The 15,481-nt window shown below is 43.4% G+C and overlaps 1 protein-coding gene across 2 annotated transcripts in view; it reads right to left on the bottom strand.

The window, feature by feature from the left end:
- Positions 1-309: 309 nt before the first annotated feature.
- The window catches only part of Fgf9 (fibroblast growth factor 9), a 44,444-nt gene continuing 29,272 nt past the window's right edge, over positions 310-15,481 (bottom strand). Inside the window, exon 3 of one of the 2 annotated variants that reach the window (XM_039093009.2) lies at positions 310-3,167. In XM_039093009.2, coding sequence (XP_038948937.1) covers positions 2,922-3,167 — 246 coding nt within the window. In that variant the 3' untranslated portion in view covers positions 310-2,921. The remainder of the gene's footprint in view (positions 3,168-15,481) is intronic. The other variant, NM_012952.2, reaches the window with a different exon arrangement.

Below are 15,481 nucleotides of genomic sequence, written 5' to 3'. Positions count from 1 at the left end.
TCCTTCAACACTGCTTGGGGACATTTGCATGACAGATGGGAAGGTGGTTCAGTCCACCCTGGCTAAGTCTTTGACCGTGATGCCAGTGTTGGCACAAACAAGAGAGTGCTTTGGCTCTCTGAGCATCTGCTTCTGAGCTGGAATCACCCAGCCCACGGTGGCATGGGGCTGCCATCCAACAGGCTTTGCACCTTTTATAGTAGAACTGAACCTGATGCAAACCCGAGCTGGGAAAAATCCATCCACTTCCCAGGGTGATCCACAGAAACCCTGAGCCATCTTCTCTCCCAGAATGCCTACTTACATAAATTGTATACATCAATATTTATTTATTTACAGACCGTTACAGTTTATTGTACTGGTTACCAAAAGCAGACAACATTTTTGCTTTTCAGAAAGGAAAAAAAAAAAAGTACCAAAACAAAGTTCAAGAATAGACATTAAAGTGGCATTTTCTGAGAATATATGAAATTTTTAGTTTCTGCGCAGTTCTTTATTCCTCTGGGCTGGTTTTCTAGAACCCCTGCTACTTTACAATGGTTATTGGCTTCTCTTAAAATCAATTTCTTCAGATGTTACAGCTATGACGACCTACCAACCTAACTCTTTCCTGTGGCCAAATGTCGAATCTTTTTCAGCAAAAAAATAAAATAAAATAAAATAAATGCTGATGGATGAGTGGAAATCTGAGTATGTGTACATTTTAGCAGCAAAGTGTTAAATAACAAATAAAAACCCTGCTCAAAATCCACCGCAGCTCCTGTTTAGAAAGTGAAAGGGGGATCCGAGGAACACACATACGGAGGAGGAGGCTCTGATCTTCATCCCATGGACCGACCGACCCGACCCACCCGTTTCACAGAGCGTCTGGCTCCTCTCTCGGTGACACCTTTCAGTTCCAAATACAAGCTCCTCCCTGGCGCTCATCAGCACCGTACATCACCGCACGCCCCAGCTTGGACCATCAGAGGGCTACGTGGATTTGCTCAGGACAGGAAGGCAGGCATTTCTAGACCACAGCAGCTACAGCCTGCCAAAGACATGCTTTCGCTTCCCGTGGAGAATGCGCATCCAAGCCAAACAAAGCCAGAATATCGCATCTTAAAATTAGCCACACAAACCCAAACACATTTTTTAGCTGTCGCTTTTGATCTCCCCACGTTAACTGGCTAGAAAGTGGAAATGCGTTATAGATTTCTTTTCTAAAAGATTGCTTTGAGAATTTGGCCCTTGTCACCTTAGCATGTACTGAGAGATAAATGGTCTCCCTTGCCCAATGGGGGAATTTTGGCTATCAAATAAGTACGTATTCTTGAGATTTTTGGCCCGTAATGTTTTGAAGGGTTTTGTAAACAGTGTTCTACATAGTACCCGCTTCTCTGAGCGCTCCTGAAGACCGATTCAGAAATAAAGCACAGGCAATGAGTACAGTACCCCTCTCGTGTCATTACTGATAAGATTTATTGGTTTCATGTTGCAAGTTTTACTTGAAGGGTACTAGCCCCATGTAATGATGACAGTTCACACCAAATGCAACCTCCATAAAAGATGCTATAATGGAGCCCTGGGGTCCTTGTATAATTCCATATTTGATAGCCAAGACACAAATAAAATGTTTACAAGAATGTTCCTGTTCATCTGATTTTTGCCTCAGGAAAAGAAAGCGAAGAAAAGAAGAAAAGGGAAAGAAGAGGAGGAGAGGGTGAAGGAACCACGTAAACGGTTTTTCCTCTCCCTTGGGAATTTTTTTTTAATCAGTGCCATGTTTAATGCTAGCCCTGTTGTCACAGAGGTGGACTGAAGTTAAAAAGCACAGTCCTTGATTGGCTTTGGTACATTCCACAACAGACTAGAACAAGTAAGACATACACCAACCCTCAGAAGTTCCAACCGCCAGTCACACAGAGTTACACTGAGTTACGAGAGAGGAAAATTACAGACACGAAATGAAGGGTTGAAACCCGGTTTATCTTTAATCCTCTGGGATAAACTATGAAACAAGCAGTCTGAAGAGTGAATCCTCAGTGTCATGAGCGATGTGCAGAAGTTTACAATAATAATATGGGCACAAAATAGATTGTCGCCTTTAGTACATTAGGGCCATTAGAATTCTCGTATACCTACTTGCATGAAGTTACCACAGGTTCATAGCAGACTTTGCCATTTAATGCCTACAGAGCCTAAAGCTTCCAAAATGCCTATCTGGCCTGTACATATTTCATTAAAAATAAACTCTATATAATAAATAAATATATAAAATAAATAAAATGTTGCCTTTGGAATTTCTATAAATAAATTTAACCTTTTTTCTTTTTTTCTATTTTTTTCCTTGATTTTTTTCTTTTTCTTTTCTTTTTTTCTTTCTTTTTTTTTCTTTTAAACTAAGAGGTCTTTGCTTTAAATTCACTGGGCTATGATACCAGCGAGAATGAACTGATAGTCTTTTTAAGTGAGACTGCACTTTCCACGCCTGTGGAAAGGCAGTGTTCCCTTGAGCAGGCCACCAGCCAAAAATCCTGATGAGTTGAAGTATGGCAGCTGTGCTGATATAGGATGAAGTTCAACTGATCAAAAATGTAAAAGCGTGTCTATTTCCCAGCATGCATCAGGCCGTTGTCCTCGTGGCGCGCTGCAGTCCCCCCTCTACTCACTCATGCACTCGCACCCTCTCCCGCAGCCTCTCTCCCCTGCTTTCACAATAAATCAAGCAAGTGGCCCTAGGCAGCCCTCCAGGAGGACCAGCCAGTAAGTGCAGAGCAAATCGGCAAGTCCTCATCCAAGCTCCCATCATACATATGCATGCGACAAAGTTTGGCAACAGTGGAGCTGAGGTGACGGCACTGCTAATCAATAAGAACCCACCGCATGAAAGCATTTATAGTGGTTATGTTTTAAGGGCTCAAGTGAAGACACTGTCTTTGTCAACTTTGGCTTAGAATATCCTTATATAGTTCAGGTACTTTGTCAGGGTCCACTGGTCTAGGTAAAAAATGTGTAAATTTCTGGTGCCGTTTAGTCCTGGTCCCTTCTCTTGGAGTCCCATCCTTATTTAATGCAACATAGTATCTCCTTCCGGTGTCCACGTGCTTGTACAGGTTGGAAGAGTAGGTGTTGTACCAGTTTTCTTCAAACTGTTCTCTGAACACGCACTCCTGTGTTAGTTTTTCCTGTAAAAAAAAGAAAGAGAGAGAAGAAGAAGAAGAAAGGAAATAAATACAGCAAAATGTAGCTGCTTCATTAAAAAGCAATGTTCTCCATTGTTACATACAGGTTGAGTCCCCACTATTCTAAGATCTTTGGACCAGAATAGTCTTAAACTACTTTTTCCAAATTGTGGAACATTTGCATTTGCATAGTGAGATATCTAGGATATGGGACCCATATCTAAACACAAAATTCACTTATGTTTCAAATATACCTTCTACGAATAGCCCGAAGGTAATCTTGCATCATATGTTTTCATTAAAATGTCTATAATATGGAATTTTCCACTTGTGACATCATGTTAGTGCTGAAAAAGAACATGTTTAAATATGGGGACATTTCACAGTTCAGAATTCCAAACCAAGGATGTTTGAGCCGTGTAAGCCTAATAAAATCACGTTTTATTTTAAACTCTATTTTTTTTTTTTTTGGTTCTTTTTTTCGGAGCTGGGGACCGAACCCAGGGCCTTGCGCTTCCTAGGTAAGCGCTCTACCACTGAGCTAAATCCCCAGCCCCTTAAACTCTATTTTTAAAAAAAAAAAAAAGTTGCAATCAAATAAGTCGCACATGAAATTAACAATAACCAAAACCTAGATGGTTCACTGACCTCCTGGACAGTCAGATTTACTGTCACAATGGGAGCACTGAGCTTCACACTGCATTTTGCACTTTTACTATCAAATAAATTTTCTGTACTTAGCCACCACCAAAAATGAAAACAAAAGTCCATCTTTAACTACTTCGATGCCCTTTGCAAAAACTCATTAATCCTATCAAGTTAATGACATTTGACTTTCTTACTCGAGATAGTTAAAGCACAAAAGATTCTAAACAATTTGAGGGATAGGAACTACATTGGATTTTTTAGATAATATTTACTGGTTTTTCCACGATCTAGCTATGCGAAGTAGAAATGTCAGGGATAAAGTCAAGAAAAAGGCAGCACCTTGATGAATACAAAATTTAACATGCAAACAATCTGCTGACAGCAGCCGGGCACTCTGTAGTGTCTTCCACATGCCAGTCACTATACTCACAGGACAACTGCCCACTGACCATTCTTATTTTTGCCAGAGCATTTGGACAGAGCCTCCCTGGAAGCATCTCACCGTTAATAGATTTTTGTGTACAGTACTTGCTATATCCAGTGACATCTGCAGTGTTACCAGTAAGTGACACCTTGGAGCATCCTGTCGCATGAATTACAGTCTAAAGTCTTCACACTCAAGCTTCAATGTGCCTGCACTCACCTGAGGTGTGTCTTTAACCCATGGGTTATATAAGCCTCTTAAAAATTCTGACCTCAAATTTTACAAAATAGAGATTCTCCAAATCCCTGGGAGAGCCAGCAGCAGCAGTGCGCACCAGTAATCCTAGCATTTGGTCGGCACAGGCCAAAGGATCTCTAAGTTCAAATCCAGCCTGCTCTACAGAGCAAGTTCAAGAACAACCAGGGATACACAGAAAAGCCCTGTCTTGGAAATCAATCAAAGAAGCAATATCCAATTCCTGGGAGAATTCTAAAGCAGACCATCCTCAGGGCATGTTTTAAGATGTACACTGCACCTTGCTGTACCCAAAGGACTGGCTTCAAGACATCCCACAAAATCTGTGGCTGTTCAAGTCCCCTTACATAAAAGTGGTGTGCTTGCATAGAACCTACCTCATCCTCCTGCAGACTTTAAACTATCTCTAGATAACTAATGAGAGCTAATGCAGAGTAAATACAGCAGACGTAGCTGTGCAGTGTCACTGAGGACACAGCTTCCTAAACTGTGGGATGTGGTCCCATATGGGATCACGCAACTGAATGTGCAGGTCATGAAGAGAGTTGACGCTAACTGTTAAACGTCTCCAAATGGGCAACAACCAAAACTAATTCAAACTCAAATTCAAAATGAAGACGAGCTGCTGTGGCAGCAAGGTCCACGTCACATCACGGAACCTCACCGCAGCCTGGCTCTGAGCAGCAGAGCATGCTGTCAGCCATGCGGGGCCAACCAGCATCGCCTGAAGCACCTTGGCTCTTAAATCCGATGAACTGTAATGTTTTCACCATGCATAGAAACTTTTCTACTCTTGTAAAAACAAAACCATTTAATTATGAGAAACAAAAACTTGAATATTTTCCACTTTAGCATGTAAGTTTTTCAAATTAGAACATCGTTGGATTGTATTACGTTAGAATGTTTGATTTTAAAAATCATTTATTTGAGTTTCATTAAACCTGAGTTGCTGACTTGTGTTTTATTTAAAAAAAATAATTTTTGGGTTGAGATTAGAATAGAATTTCCAACCATTTCTAAAATGATCTAAACATACTACTGACATTTTTGTACTGTATATTTATGTTAAAAGCAATGTTATTAGCACTGATGCTTATAAAATCAAAATGGTGATTACCTCTGGAAAGCACTGAAAGAGGTCTGTATCTGTGCATCAAATATTCCACCAAGGTTTAAGTCTGGGCAAACGTCAATGAGCACACCCACCTCACCAGCAGGCAAATTGACTTCATTTTTACATACAGGCCAAAGAACTGGTTTACATTTTCTTTGTGACATAGTATTAGCAAGGGTTTGATTTTTGTGCCTAATGTGTGTATGTATGTATGTGTGTGTGTGTGTGTGTACATATGGAGAGAGAGAGAGAGAGAGAGCGCTAGAGAGAGAGAGAGCGCTAGAGAGCGCTAGAGAGAGAGAGAGAGAGAGAGAGAGAGAGAGAGAGAGAGAGAGAGAGAGAGAGAAGCACAAATGGGAAATGTTTAAAGCCCTCATTTAGGGAAAAGGGGCAACAGTAATGTGTTTTGAGGGGGTTTCGATCCACGGAGAGCTGGATCTGATGCCTCCTGTGAGTCAGAAGGGACAGCCATGATGTTTTCTGTCTTGACTGAGGGAGTATTTCCAAACATAGTCAAGTCAAAACAAACCTTTTAGCCCACTGGTTCTTGAATCACCCCCTGATTTCAGAGATGCCAAGGAAAGCTAGACTCAATATTACATTCCCACAGCAAGAAAATCTCTCTGTCTTCTTAAATCCCCCTCTCCTCACCCTGAGCTCTATGAAAAGTGCAACCCCTTCTGCCCTCACAGTGTGGAGGTCATGCAGTCACGTGTGCCATGGTTACAAACAACACACCCATCACATCCCACTCCACAAACACACACTGGGCTGGAGTGTGAGCTAAGGCTGCTGCTGGGGAAGGGAGGAAAGAGGACTTTCTACCTCTGGTCTTAGCACTGCTCAGCTGAAACCTCTAACCAATACCTTTCTAGCTAGTTATTCTAAAACTAAAAACTAAGAGTGCTCTTACATCCTTTCTGTTGGGCTCCTGCTGGTTGCTGTCCAAATGGGAAAGTTCATGAAATCAGGGAACATGATGCTGGCTGGACGCTGCTCCAGATGCAACACTATCATTGAGAACATGGAAGAACGACACCTCAGACTCTCCTGAGAGCCGTGCTCTGGTAGCTGGAACTAACTGTCATGCTCACCAAATTGGCAGATGTATAGGCAAGAAGAAAAATCACCAAGAGGCTAAAGACGAAGCCTTCGTGAAAATGTGCAGCTACAACCACTTCATGCCCTCAAAGTACCCTGTGAATGTCCCCCTGGGCAAAGTGGTCATCACAGGGATGCCTTAGAACAGCTCTGAAACACAAACAAGGCCAGATAGGAGGCCATGGCCAATGCTGAGCAGTGGACGGAGAAAGACAGGAACAAATGGTTCATCCAGAGCTTAAGCCCCAGGCGTATTCTTTTTGTTTCCATCATTACAAATAGGAAAAGGTGACTTTTAAAATTCTTGCTTTGCTCTTGTCCACTTGGCACCTTGAATAAAAAAATATAAATAAATAATAAACCAGGCCCACGGGCTCTGTGGACACACATCCAACTGATGGCAGACTGAAGTCATTTGGAGTATCGTTTACATGAGGACCAGACATGTTACAATAGATGTTTCTAGAGCGTTAGGCAAAGATGGCCTGCAGGAAGGAATGTGTAGTATCTATACATTTTACATAAGAGACCTGAGCATGGGCATCGATGGGTATGTCAAGGGGGTCCTAGAACTAATCCCCTATAGATTCTGAGGGGCAACTGTCATCGAAAACAGATAAAGTCATTTGATCTTCTTCTGTCCCAGTCATTCAGAACTTGAGGGCATACAGCACACTTTACATATCACCAAAATACTGATGCTCTTTTATATTCATATATTAAAGCATATGACTTAATATACTAAGTTTAGAAAAACCAAATGGATAGACCCATGTTCTCCCATTGTTAAAAAAAGACAAGAGGGCAGAATGGAAAAGGATAGAATTTTACAAAACCAACCAACAGTCCAACATGAGGCATGCTTTGCCTCATTGTGGTTCTTCTTGGGGGAAGGGGGCTCATGCCATGGTCCATGTATAGAGATAAGAAAACAATTTGCATTCTCACCTTCCGCCATGTGGGGCCTGGAGACTGAACTCAGGTGGCCAGTCTCTTAACCCAAAGGCCTAATACATCCTCCAATAGCTCTTACCAGCTTCCTCTAAAGTACTCTTCCAAGTGGGCAAAAGGCATCAGCAAGATTTTTGATGCTGTTTTGGTTTGGTTATTTGGGTTTTGTGGTGTTTGGCATCAAATTCTGGGCCTTGTACACACCAGGGAAGTACTCTACCGCTGAACACCCTCCCGTCCCTCCCCTTCCTCCCCTACCTCCTCCACCCTACCCTGAGACTTTTAACCAAGTATCACTTCATCAGACAAACTTGTGTTCTTTGGTTGAAATAAGGGAAAGTAAAAGAAAAGTGTTAGCATGTTTGCACCAGGTTCATGGGGACAGAGTGGATGAGAGAAAGTAAGATTCACCCACAGCACCACCCACACACAGGCTGCTCCCACCGATGTGGCCTGAGGAACCTCAGCCTAGCACGGGCTTGCAGTGCACAGCAAAGAGCAGCATTCCACTCTTCCCACCTGTAAGTCTAGAAGGGGCTTCAGGACAGATGTAGCCACTCCTGCCCTGAGGAGCCAGCCTGAGCCTGACTCCGCCCACACACACACACACACACACACACACACACACACACACACACACACACACATCTTCATCAAAGTCCCTGAGACAAACAACAAAGGAGTGCGTTCAAGCAATCAATCAGTATTTCGGAGTTGACTTCCACCGGCACAGTCACCCCCTCCCAAACAAGTTAATTCCTGACTAAAAGCAAATTCAGGAAATTTTCTAAACAATTCTCTTCCATTGATGAAATGGAATAAAAAGTAGAATTCAATGCTAAGACCTCAGCAATATGAAAAATGGGGTGGGGAGGCGGGAAGTACAGATTCAGACTAAGGATTCTTTCTCTCCACTGAAAAGTGCTGAACAAATACTGCAAAATAAATCTTTTTTAAAAAAAATATAGAATGATGTCTCCTTTTTGGGAGCCATATTTCAGGAGCAGTTCCCGCTGGGTTTGCCTGTAGGCACACAGGCTGCACAGAGGCCTTTCTTTCATCAGAGACAAACCACAGGAACATCACATCAGCTGGTTCACACTCTGGGAGTCTCCTCAACCTTACCCCTCAGTCACTGAGGAGACACTGACAACCATTTCTGTCCCTCCCTGAGTCTCAATGGCCTTATCTTAAAAGGTTAGGCCAGGTAAGGCAGCTCTAAACTGAAAATCCAAACTACGTTCAGTGTCTGAATTTGGGGGCCATGGTGTCGGCCGGCCATCATGAAGTTTCCTATTGCAGAGTGTTTCCTATTTTTTCATTAGGGATGTCCAACTCTACAACTCTATAAATACTCCAAAAACTTCTGTCCAGTGCTTGTTACGAATGCTCTGTCTTTAGTAAGGACCCTGAGAGAGTGTGACAACAAAGATACCATCAGAGAATAGGGCTAAGCTCCAGGAAGCCCTCAGTGACAATGGTGTCCCTGATATAATGTGAACATCAGAACCCCTCAGAACTGGAGCAAACGGGATGTAGCCTGTGCCAGGTCCAGTTCCATGTGTGGGCAGTTAGCCCAAAGAGGAGCTGACGTCTCATCACCTGGACCACGGCCTCTTGTCATTCGATGGCGAAGGCAAGGGTGCATTTCCAGAAGTTCCACTCAAGCCACCACTCCCTTGGGACATGGCTGTTCTGCTCCTCACTGCACACTGATGATCTTGGGGTTCCTGGAGCTTTGTTCACCTCTGAGACACGGGGTGCTATTTCCCAAAGGGCCACCAACCACTAGGGCTATCACCTGAGGCAAGAGCTAGCTGCACCAGGCTGTGCTCAGGAAGAGTACAGCCACTAAGTCTCCTCCTTCCTCTTGTCTCGTCCACGATCTGTACTTTTATGCACACACTGCTAGCTTTGCAGGTGAAAAAGGAGGAGGGGAAAATGAAGCAGAGAGCAGAGGGAACAAACTTCTACACAGCCAGAAGATCCTCATCACACATTTTAAAACTATTGAAGGGGCTGGGGATTTGGCTCAGTGGTAGAGCGCTTACCTAGGAAGCGCAAGGTCCTGGGTTCGGTCCCCAGCCCCGGAAAAAAAAAAAAAAAAAAAAAAACTATTGAAAAACTCCTGTAAAAGTCAGGTAAGCATTGGTTTGATTGCACGAATCAATGGTGTGGCTCTCCTCTCTCACGGGCGCTTTAGCATTGTTTATACACACATAACTTTGGGAAACTGAGAAAACTTTTAAAACAGTCTAACCCCCTCTGACCACATTTTCCTGGTGGTCAGCTCAATGGTCATACAGCACAGGGCTCGGCAACTTCAGGTGAGGGAGGGAGGTCATGCCGACACTGAACTGCTAAGCCAACGGTGCACCTGCTATACCGCTCTGATAAGCAGCTTTCAGTGGAAACTAAGACTTTCACTGAAAAATAAAGCAGCTTCCCTATGCCACGTACATGTCGCAGATGATCTCCCCCTTCCGCTGGGGACTATGCCAGCGTGCCATTGCTGTTTTAGACAGACCAGCAAGATTTACAGTCCATGTCTTTATAACTACTTAGCTGAGACAAATGTTTTAAGTTATGTATTTCTAGTCCAAAAAAAAAAAGCATCTTTAATTAAAAATAGACAAATGCAAATTGGAAAACTAGAAAAATTGTGTTAACCTGCCTTTTTACATGTGTGCAGAAGGGGAGTGTGGGCCTTCAAATAAACTGTACACTTTTTAGAATTATAGGACGCAGATGTTTTAAAACTCACCACATGTTTCCAATGCAGACGGTTTATAGAGTATTCCACTATAAAGTGATCAATTCTTGTTTTATTGTATTTCCATGTTTTAAATTTTTTTTAGATTATTTAACTATAGCTGTTTATGGCATACCTATCTTTGAACTATTGGATTTTATCACTAGACTTGGGTGGAGAATGTGGATTTAATTCAAAAGTCTACTAAAGTCCATGCTTTGGAACAAAATCTGGTGAATGTTAGCAGCTATGGAAACCTCTTTTCATTTCATGTCATCAAATTCTGAGCAATGGGAAAAACTGAAATTAAAACTTCAAAACCTTTACCATTCCCGTTTAAAGCAGAGTATGAGATAATATGGGGAAATTTCAGTACAGCCCTGAGGACACCCAAGCACACCTAGGACACTGACTCACCTAGACACTAGTTTCAAATATTAGACAACAGGGAAGTAAGTAAGACACAGGCATTACTATGCTCAATTTGAATCTCTGCCCCCTTTCTATAAAAAGGAATTAGAGATGTTACAACATTTGAAACAGAGTAATAGTTCTTGTTGCAAACATACAGACTTATGCTATTTTTAAACATGATTTCCACATGACTGTACAGCAAGGCCTTAACCACACTATGTAAATTACTCCATTCACTCAACTCCAGGGTCACTTAAACAGCTGGCTGCTAGGATATAAACCACCAGAGCAGGGAAACTGCATGACAATGACTTAATTGCAAAGCTCCCGAACGTTTCCCGGAGTTAATGACTTTGCTGTAGTCATTCATTCTCATATCTAATGTTTGTTACAGTCGAGGTATTTAAACCTCCCTTAACCACAATGACTCTTTCTCATTAATAATACAGCAGTAAAGCCTTAATGGGAGCTGTTGCAAGGACCAGGGCGATTAAATATAATGACTAAAGGACCATTAATAAGAAGCCAGGTCTTTTAACCATTCTCTCCTGGGAGAAGTCCCCAACTAGATAGAAAAGGAGTGGGAGGGCTCTTTCTCTCGTGTCTTTAGATGCTCCAGTTCAGATCCAACCACCATGTCTCCTTAAATCCTGTTTCTCAAAACCTCTGTAAATCCCCCACAATTCTGGATAGACCTGCCTGGATGTCATACTCTTCACCATCTTTATTACCTCTGGGATTATGGGAACAATGGAGTTGCTTGCATCCAGGTCAATATAACAGGCAAGTTTTCCTACTGCCTTATCAAAATATACCAGAAACATATGAGAAAGGGGAAGAGCAGGGAGATCACGGAACAATCAGTAAACGTCCAGACAGGTAGGAGGAAAGCTACGCCAAGTCAGGAGGTTGTCAGAATTCGCTGTAATTTTCAAAAGAGATAAATGTGTTCAACCTGACTTAAACATCGCACAACAGTCTGGAGAGTGCTTACGTAATAGCAGGCGCAAAGCCCTGGGTTTAACAACAATAACCCAAAAAATGAAATGAAATAGATAATACACAATATATTCACAGTACCCCCTAAATATGTACAGTTTTATATTCTTTTTATTGGATATTCTTTATTTACATTTCAAATGTTATACCCTGTCCCGGTTTCCAGTCCATAAACCCCCATCCCCTCCTCCCTCCCCCTTCTTCTGTGAGGCTGTTCTCCCACCAACCACCCACCCACCTCTCCACCTCCCCACCCTGACGTTCCCCTACACTGGGGGGTCCAGGACCAAGGGCTTCTCCTCCCATTGGTGCCCAACAAGGTCATCCTCTGCTACACATGCACCTGGAGCCATAGGTCTGTCCATGTGGACTCAATTTTTATATTCTTATGTATTGACGAAACCATTAGTTTGAGCCCAGCACCGTGGTTTTACACCTATAATGACAGTTACTTGGGAAACTGAGGTGGAAGCATAGCTTCTGTCCAGTAGTTCTAGGCTCGCTTAGACAGTACAGGGAGATTCTCATCTCAACACATTTCATTAGTTAATGTTTAATTAAGTAAGAAATTTAAACATTAAATGTCTTCATGCATTTTTAATTCTACAAAATATATATGGAATTAATAATTACTATAGTCTCTGTATTCTTCCTATACCTAAAAGTAAAAGGAAAGAAAAGCTTGTCCTTTCCAGTGTGAAACTTTACAGAGAAGCAGGCCCAGAGTCCCACCCTAACCACAAAACTCTCTGCCATTGGTACCTCCTGGGAGAGGGCAACACTTCTGTCCAGTGGAGCTGACCCTGGCCATAGAAACCGAACCCCACGGCAGGCCCCATGTCCAAAATTAGTTTTCCAACACAAAAAGACTCCATGATTTTTGAGTGGTTTTTCTTCCTTTTTTTTTTTTCTTTTTCGATATGGTTTGGTGGGCTTGTTTGTTTGTTTATCTTGTAGGGTTTTGTTTTGCTACAGTTTGGTGGGCTTGTTTGTTTGTTTTATGCTGTAGGGTTTTGTTTTGCTACAGTTTGGTGGGCTTGTTTGTTTGTTTTATGCTGTAGGGTTTTGTTTTGCTTTGTTTTCTTTGTCTGGGAGGAGGATCTTGGGGAAGGGAAAGAATAGCATCAAAATGAAAAAAAATTTAAATGTAATTTTAAGAAACTAAAACAAAAAACACCTCCTCAGAATCAAGTTCCTTCAGTATTTACAAAGCGATCAGGACCTAGTCTGAATCTGGATACAAGCACACACGGGCACATGTACACAGAGAGACTGAATGCATGCGCATACACACACAAACACACATACACACATCTTCCATGTGTCGTGCTTGCCCACTATGTGGCAATAAGTCAGCTGCCAAGGACAGATCCACTCTGCCAAGTAGGACGAGCAGGATGGGGGGGGGGGGCCTTCCTTAGGAGACGTCGACAGAAGTAAATCTTTGTTCCAGTAAATCACACAACTCACAAACTTTCTGCTCATTTTCAAAGAGGAATTCCCACAGGGAAAGCCTTGCTCCGGCACAGAACAGAATACGAACTTAGAAAGTTTGCCTTTTGCTTTAGGGAGCATTTAGACAAGTGCTCATACATAGTTGATGTGAACCGAATTCTACAAACACACCTACCTATAGTAAAAGTTGATCAAACTTCCTTTAAGATCTAAGCGGAAAAGCAAACCGTAGAACACATGTTTTCACTGCAGACTCTACCTGGTATGAGCCATGACTTCAATGACCACTTAAAACACACACAAAAGGCGTAAGCGCTGTGAATTCACCAGTGGGAGGTTGTGTGGTGGGAATGGAGAACAGACACCCTCAAAGGGACCAGGTTGAGGGACAATGAAGAAAAACAAAGCTAGGCAGTGAGAGGTAAGTGAGGGAAAGAGATTCAAGGAGGACACCAGACAAAGACAGAGGAATCCAACAATGACTCCATGTCTGTGATAATCATCGGATACTTTGCTGGGAGGTGGAGCTGGAAAGTGAAAAATGAAGAGACTTTCCAAGATAAACAACGCAGTTCAGATTCAGCATACAGTTAGTGGAAAGAGAAGGAAAGGACTTCAAAGATCAGTGGGTTTAATGACAACGTAAGCCCGAAGATAATTTATGAAGACCTAAAGACACACAGAATTTCCCCAGAAGAGGCAGGCACTTCCCCAGAAGCACACACTCCTGAAGCTGACCAACAAGGCTTTGGTTTATTTCTCTGTAAAATAGGGGCATTGTACAAAGAAGTTTCTAAGGTCCCTTTTCTATCAGGACCCTCAGTACTAGGGCTAGAAGCCAGGGCTGCCTGGAACACTAGGTGTAAGCTCTGTACCTACTGCACTGCACCTAGCCCTGAGAGACCTAGGACTCTAATGACTGCGTCTCAGGAACACCAGAATGCCACTCATGGTAACTCTGTAGGGACAAATTGAATAGGAAACGAAGAGACACTTCCAAGGGGCTGGAAAATAGACAAAGAAACCAAATAGAATGTGCTGCCTGGGGTGCCCAAGTGGGGGAGGGCGGCAGCCTGCAAGTGCTAGCTGCAAGCTGTCTGGAGGACAGGGCTGATACTTCCAGAGATGTTTGTTCGAGGGTTTTCCACGTCCCTCAGACTCCCCCCCCACCCTCCATCTTTTTCCCCACACTGGCTTCAAGGAACAGGGCTCCTAGAAGAGCTGTCTCCCTGACCAGTGAACACCCACACTATGGCTTGCCTAAGAGAACTCCAACCCAGGAGAGAGTAACTGGTTAGCGATGTGTAGACATGTGGTATGGGTACAAGGCAAAGAGAGGACCCCACCACAGAGAGCTGCTGACACCAGGGACCAAGCCATTCCATGCGATCTCATGGGACTCTTGAATTTTTGCAGCACTTCTGACTGGAGCTTGGCTCCCTCATGCCCTTCATCCCACCCTTACCCACAAACAACCCTCTTCAGACTGGAAGGGAAGGGAGCCTGTCCCTGCCACTCTTCCTGCTCCTAGGACCCCCAACTCCTGGTTGCCACAGACACTCAGTCAGCCCAGATTCCTCTGGAATGAACTCCTTCTACCCAGCCTTGTTTTGTGACACATAAATGGCCATTCTTTTCTCCACACTTGCAGGACTATGTCTAATTATCATGGGACCCTCTGTCTTCTACTATATAACTGAACTTTCTTCCAGATCTAACTGGGTCTACCATGACTAACTAGTCACCCTGTTATTCCAAGACCCCAATCATACAGCAGGAAGTTATTCTCTTACACATCTATATTACAGTTCAACACTGGAGTCTGGCAGGACAGGAACTCAGAGACAGGAACCGATGCAAAGGCCATAAAGGAATGTTTGGTCACTGACTTGTTCCTCGTGGCTTACGCAGCCTACCCTCCTCCTCCTCCTCCTCCTCCTCCTCCTCCTCCTCCTTCTCCTTCTCCTCCTCCTCCTCCTCCTCCTCCTTCTCCTCCTCCTCCTCCTTCTCCTCTTCCTCCTCCTCCTCCTTCTCCTCCTCCTCCTCCTCTTCCTCCTCCTTCTCCTCCTCCTCCTTCTCCTCCTCCTCCTCCTTCTCCTCTTCCTCCTCCTCCTCCTTCTCCTCCTCCTCCTCCTCTTCCTCTTCTCCCTCCTCTCCCTCCTCTCCCTCCTCTTCCTCCTCCTCCTCCTTCTCCTCCTCCTCCT

Source organism: Rattus norvegicus, chromosome 15 (assembly GCF_036323735.1).
Source record: "Rattus norvegicus strain BN/NHsdMcwi chromosome 15, GRCr8, whole genome shotgun sequence".
Lineage (NCBI taxonomy): Eukaryota > Metazoa > Chordata > Mammalia > Rodentia > Muridae > Rattus > Rattus norvegicus.
This window is presented reverse-complemented; position numbering and strand designations above follow the sequence as displayed.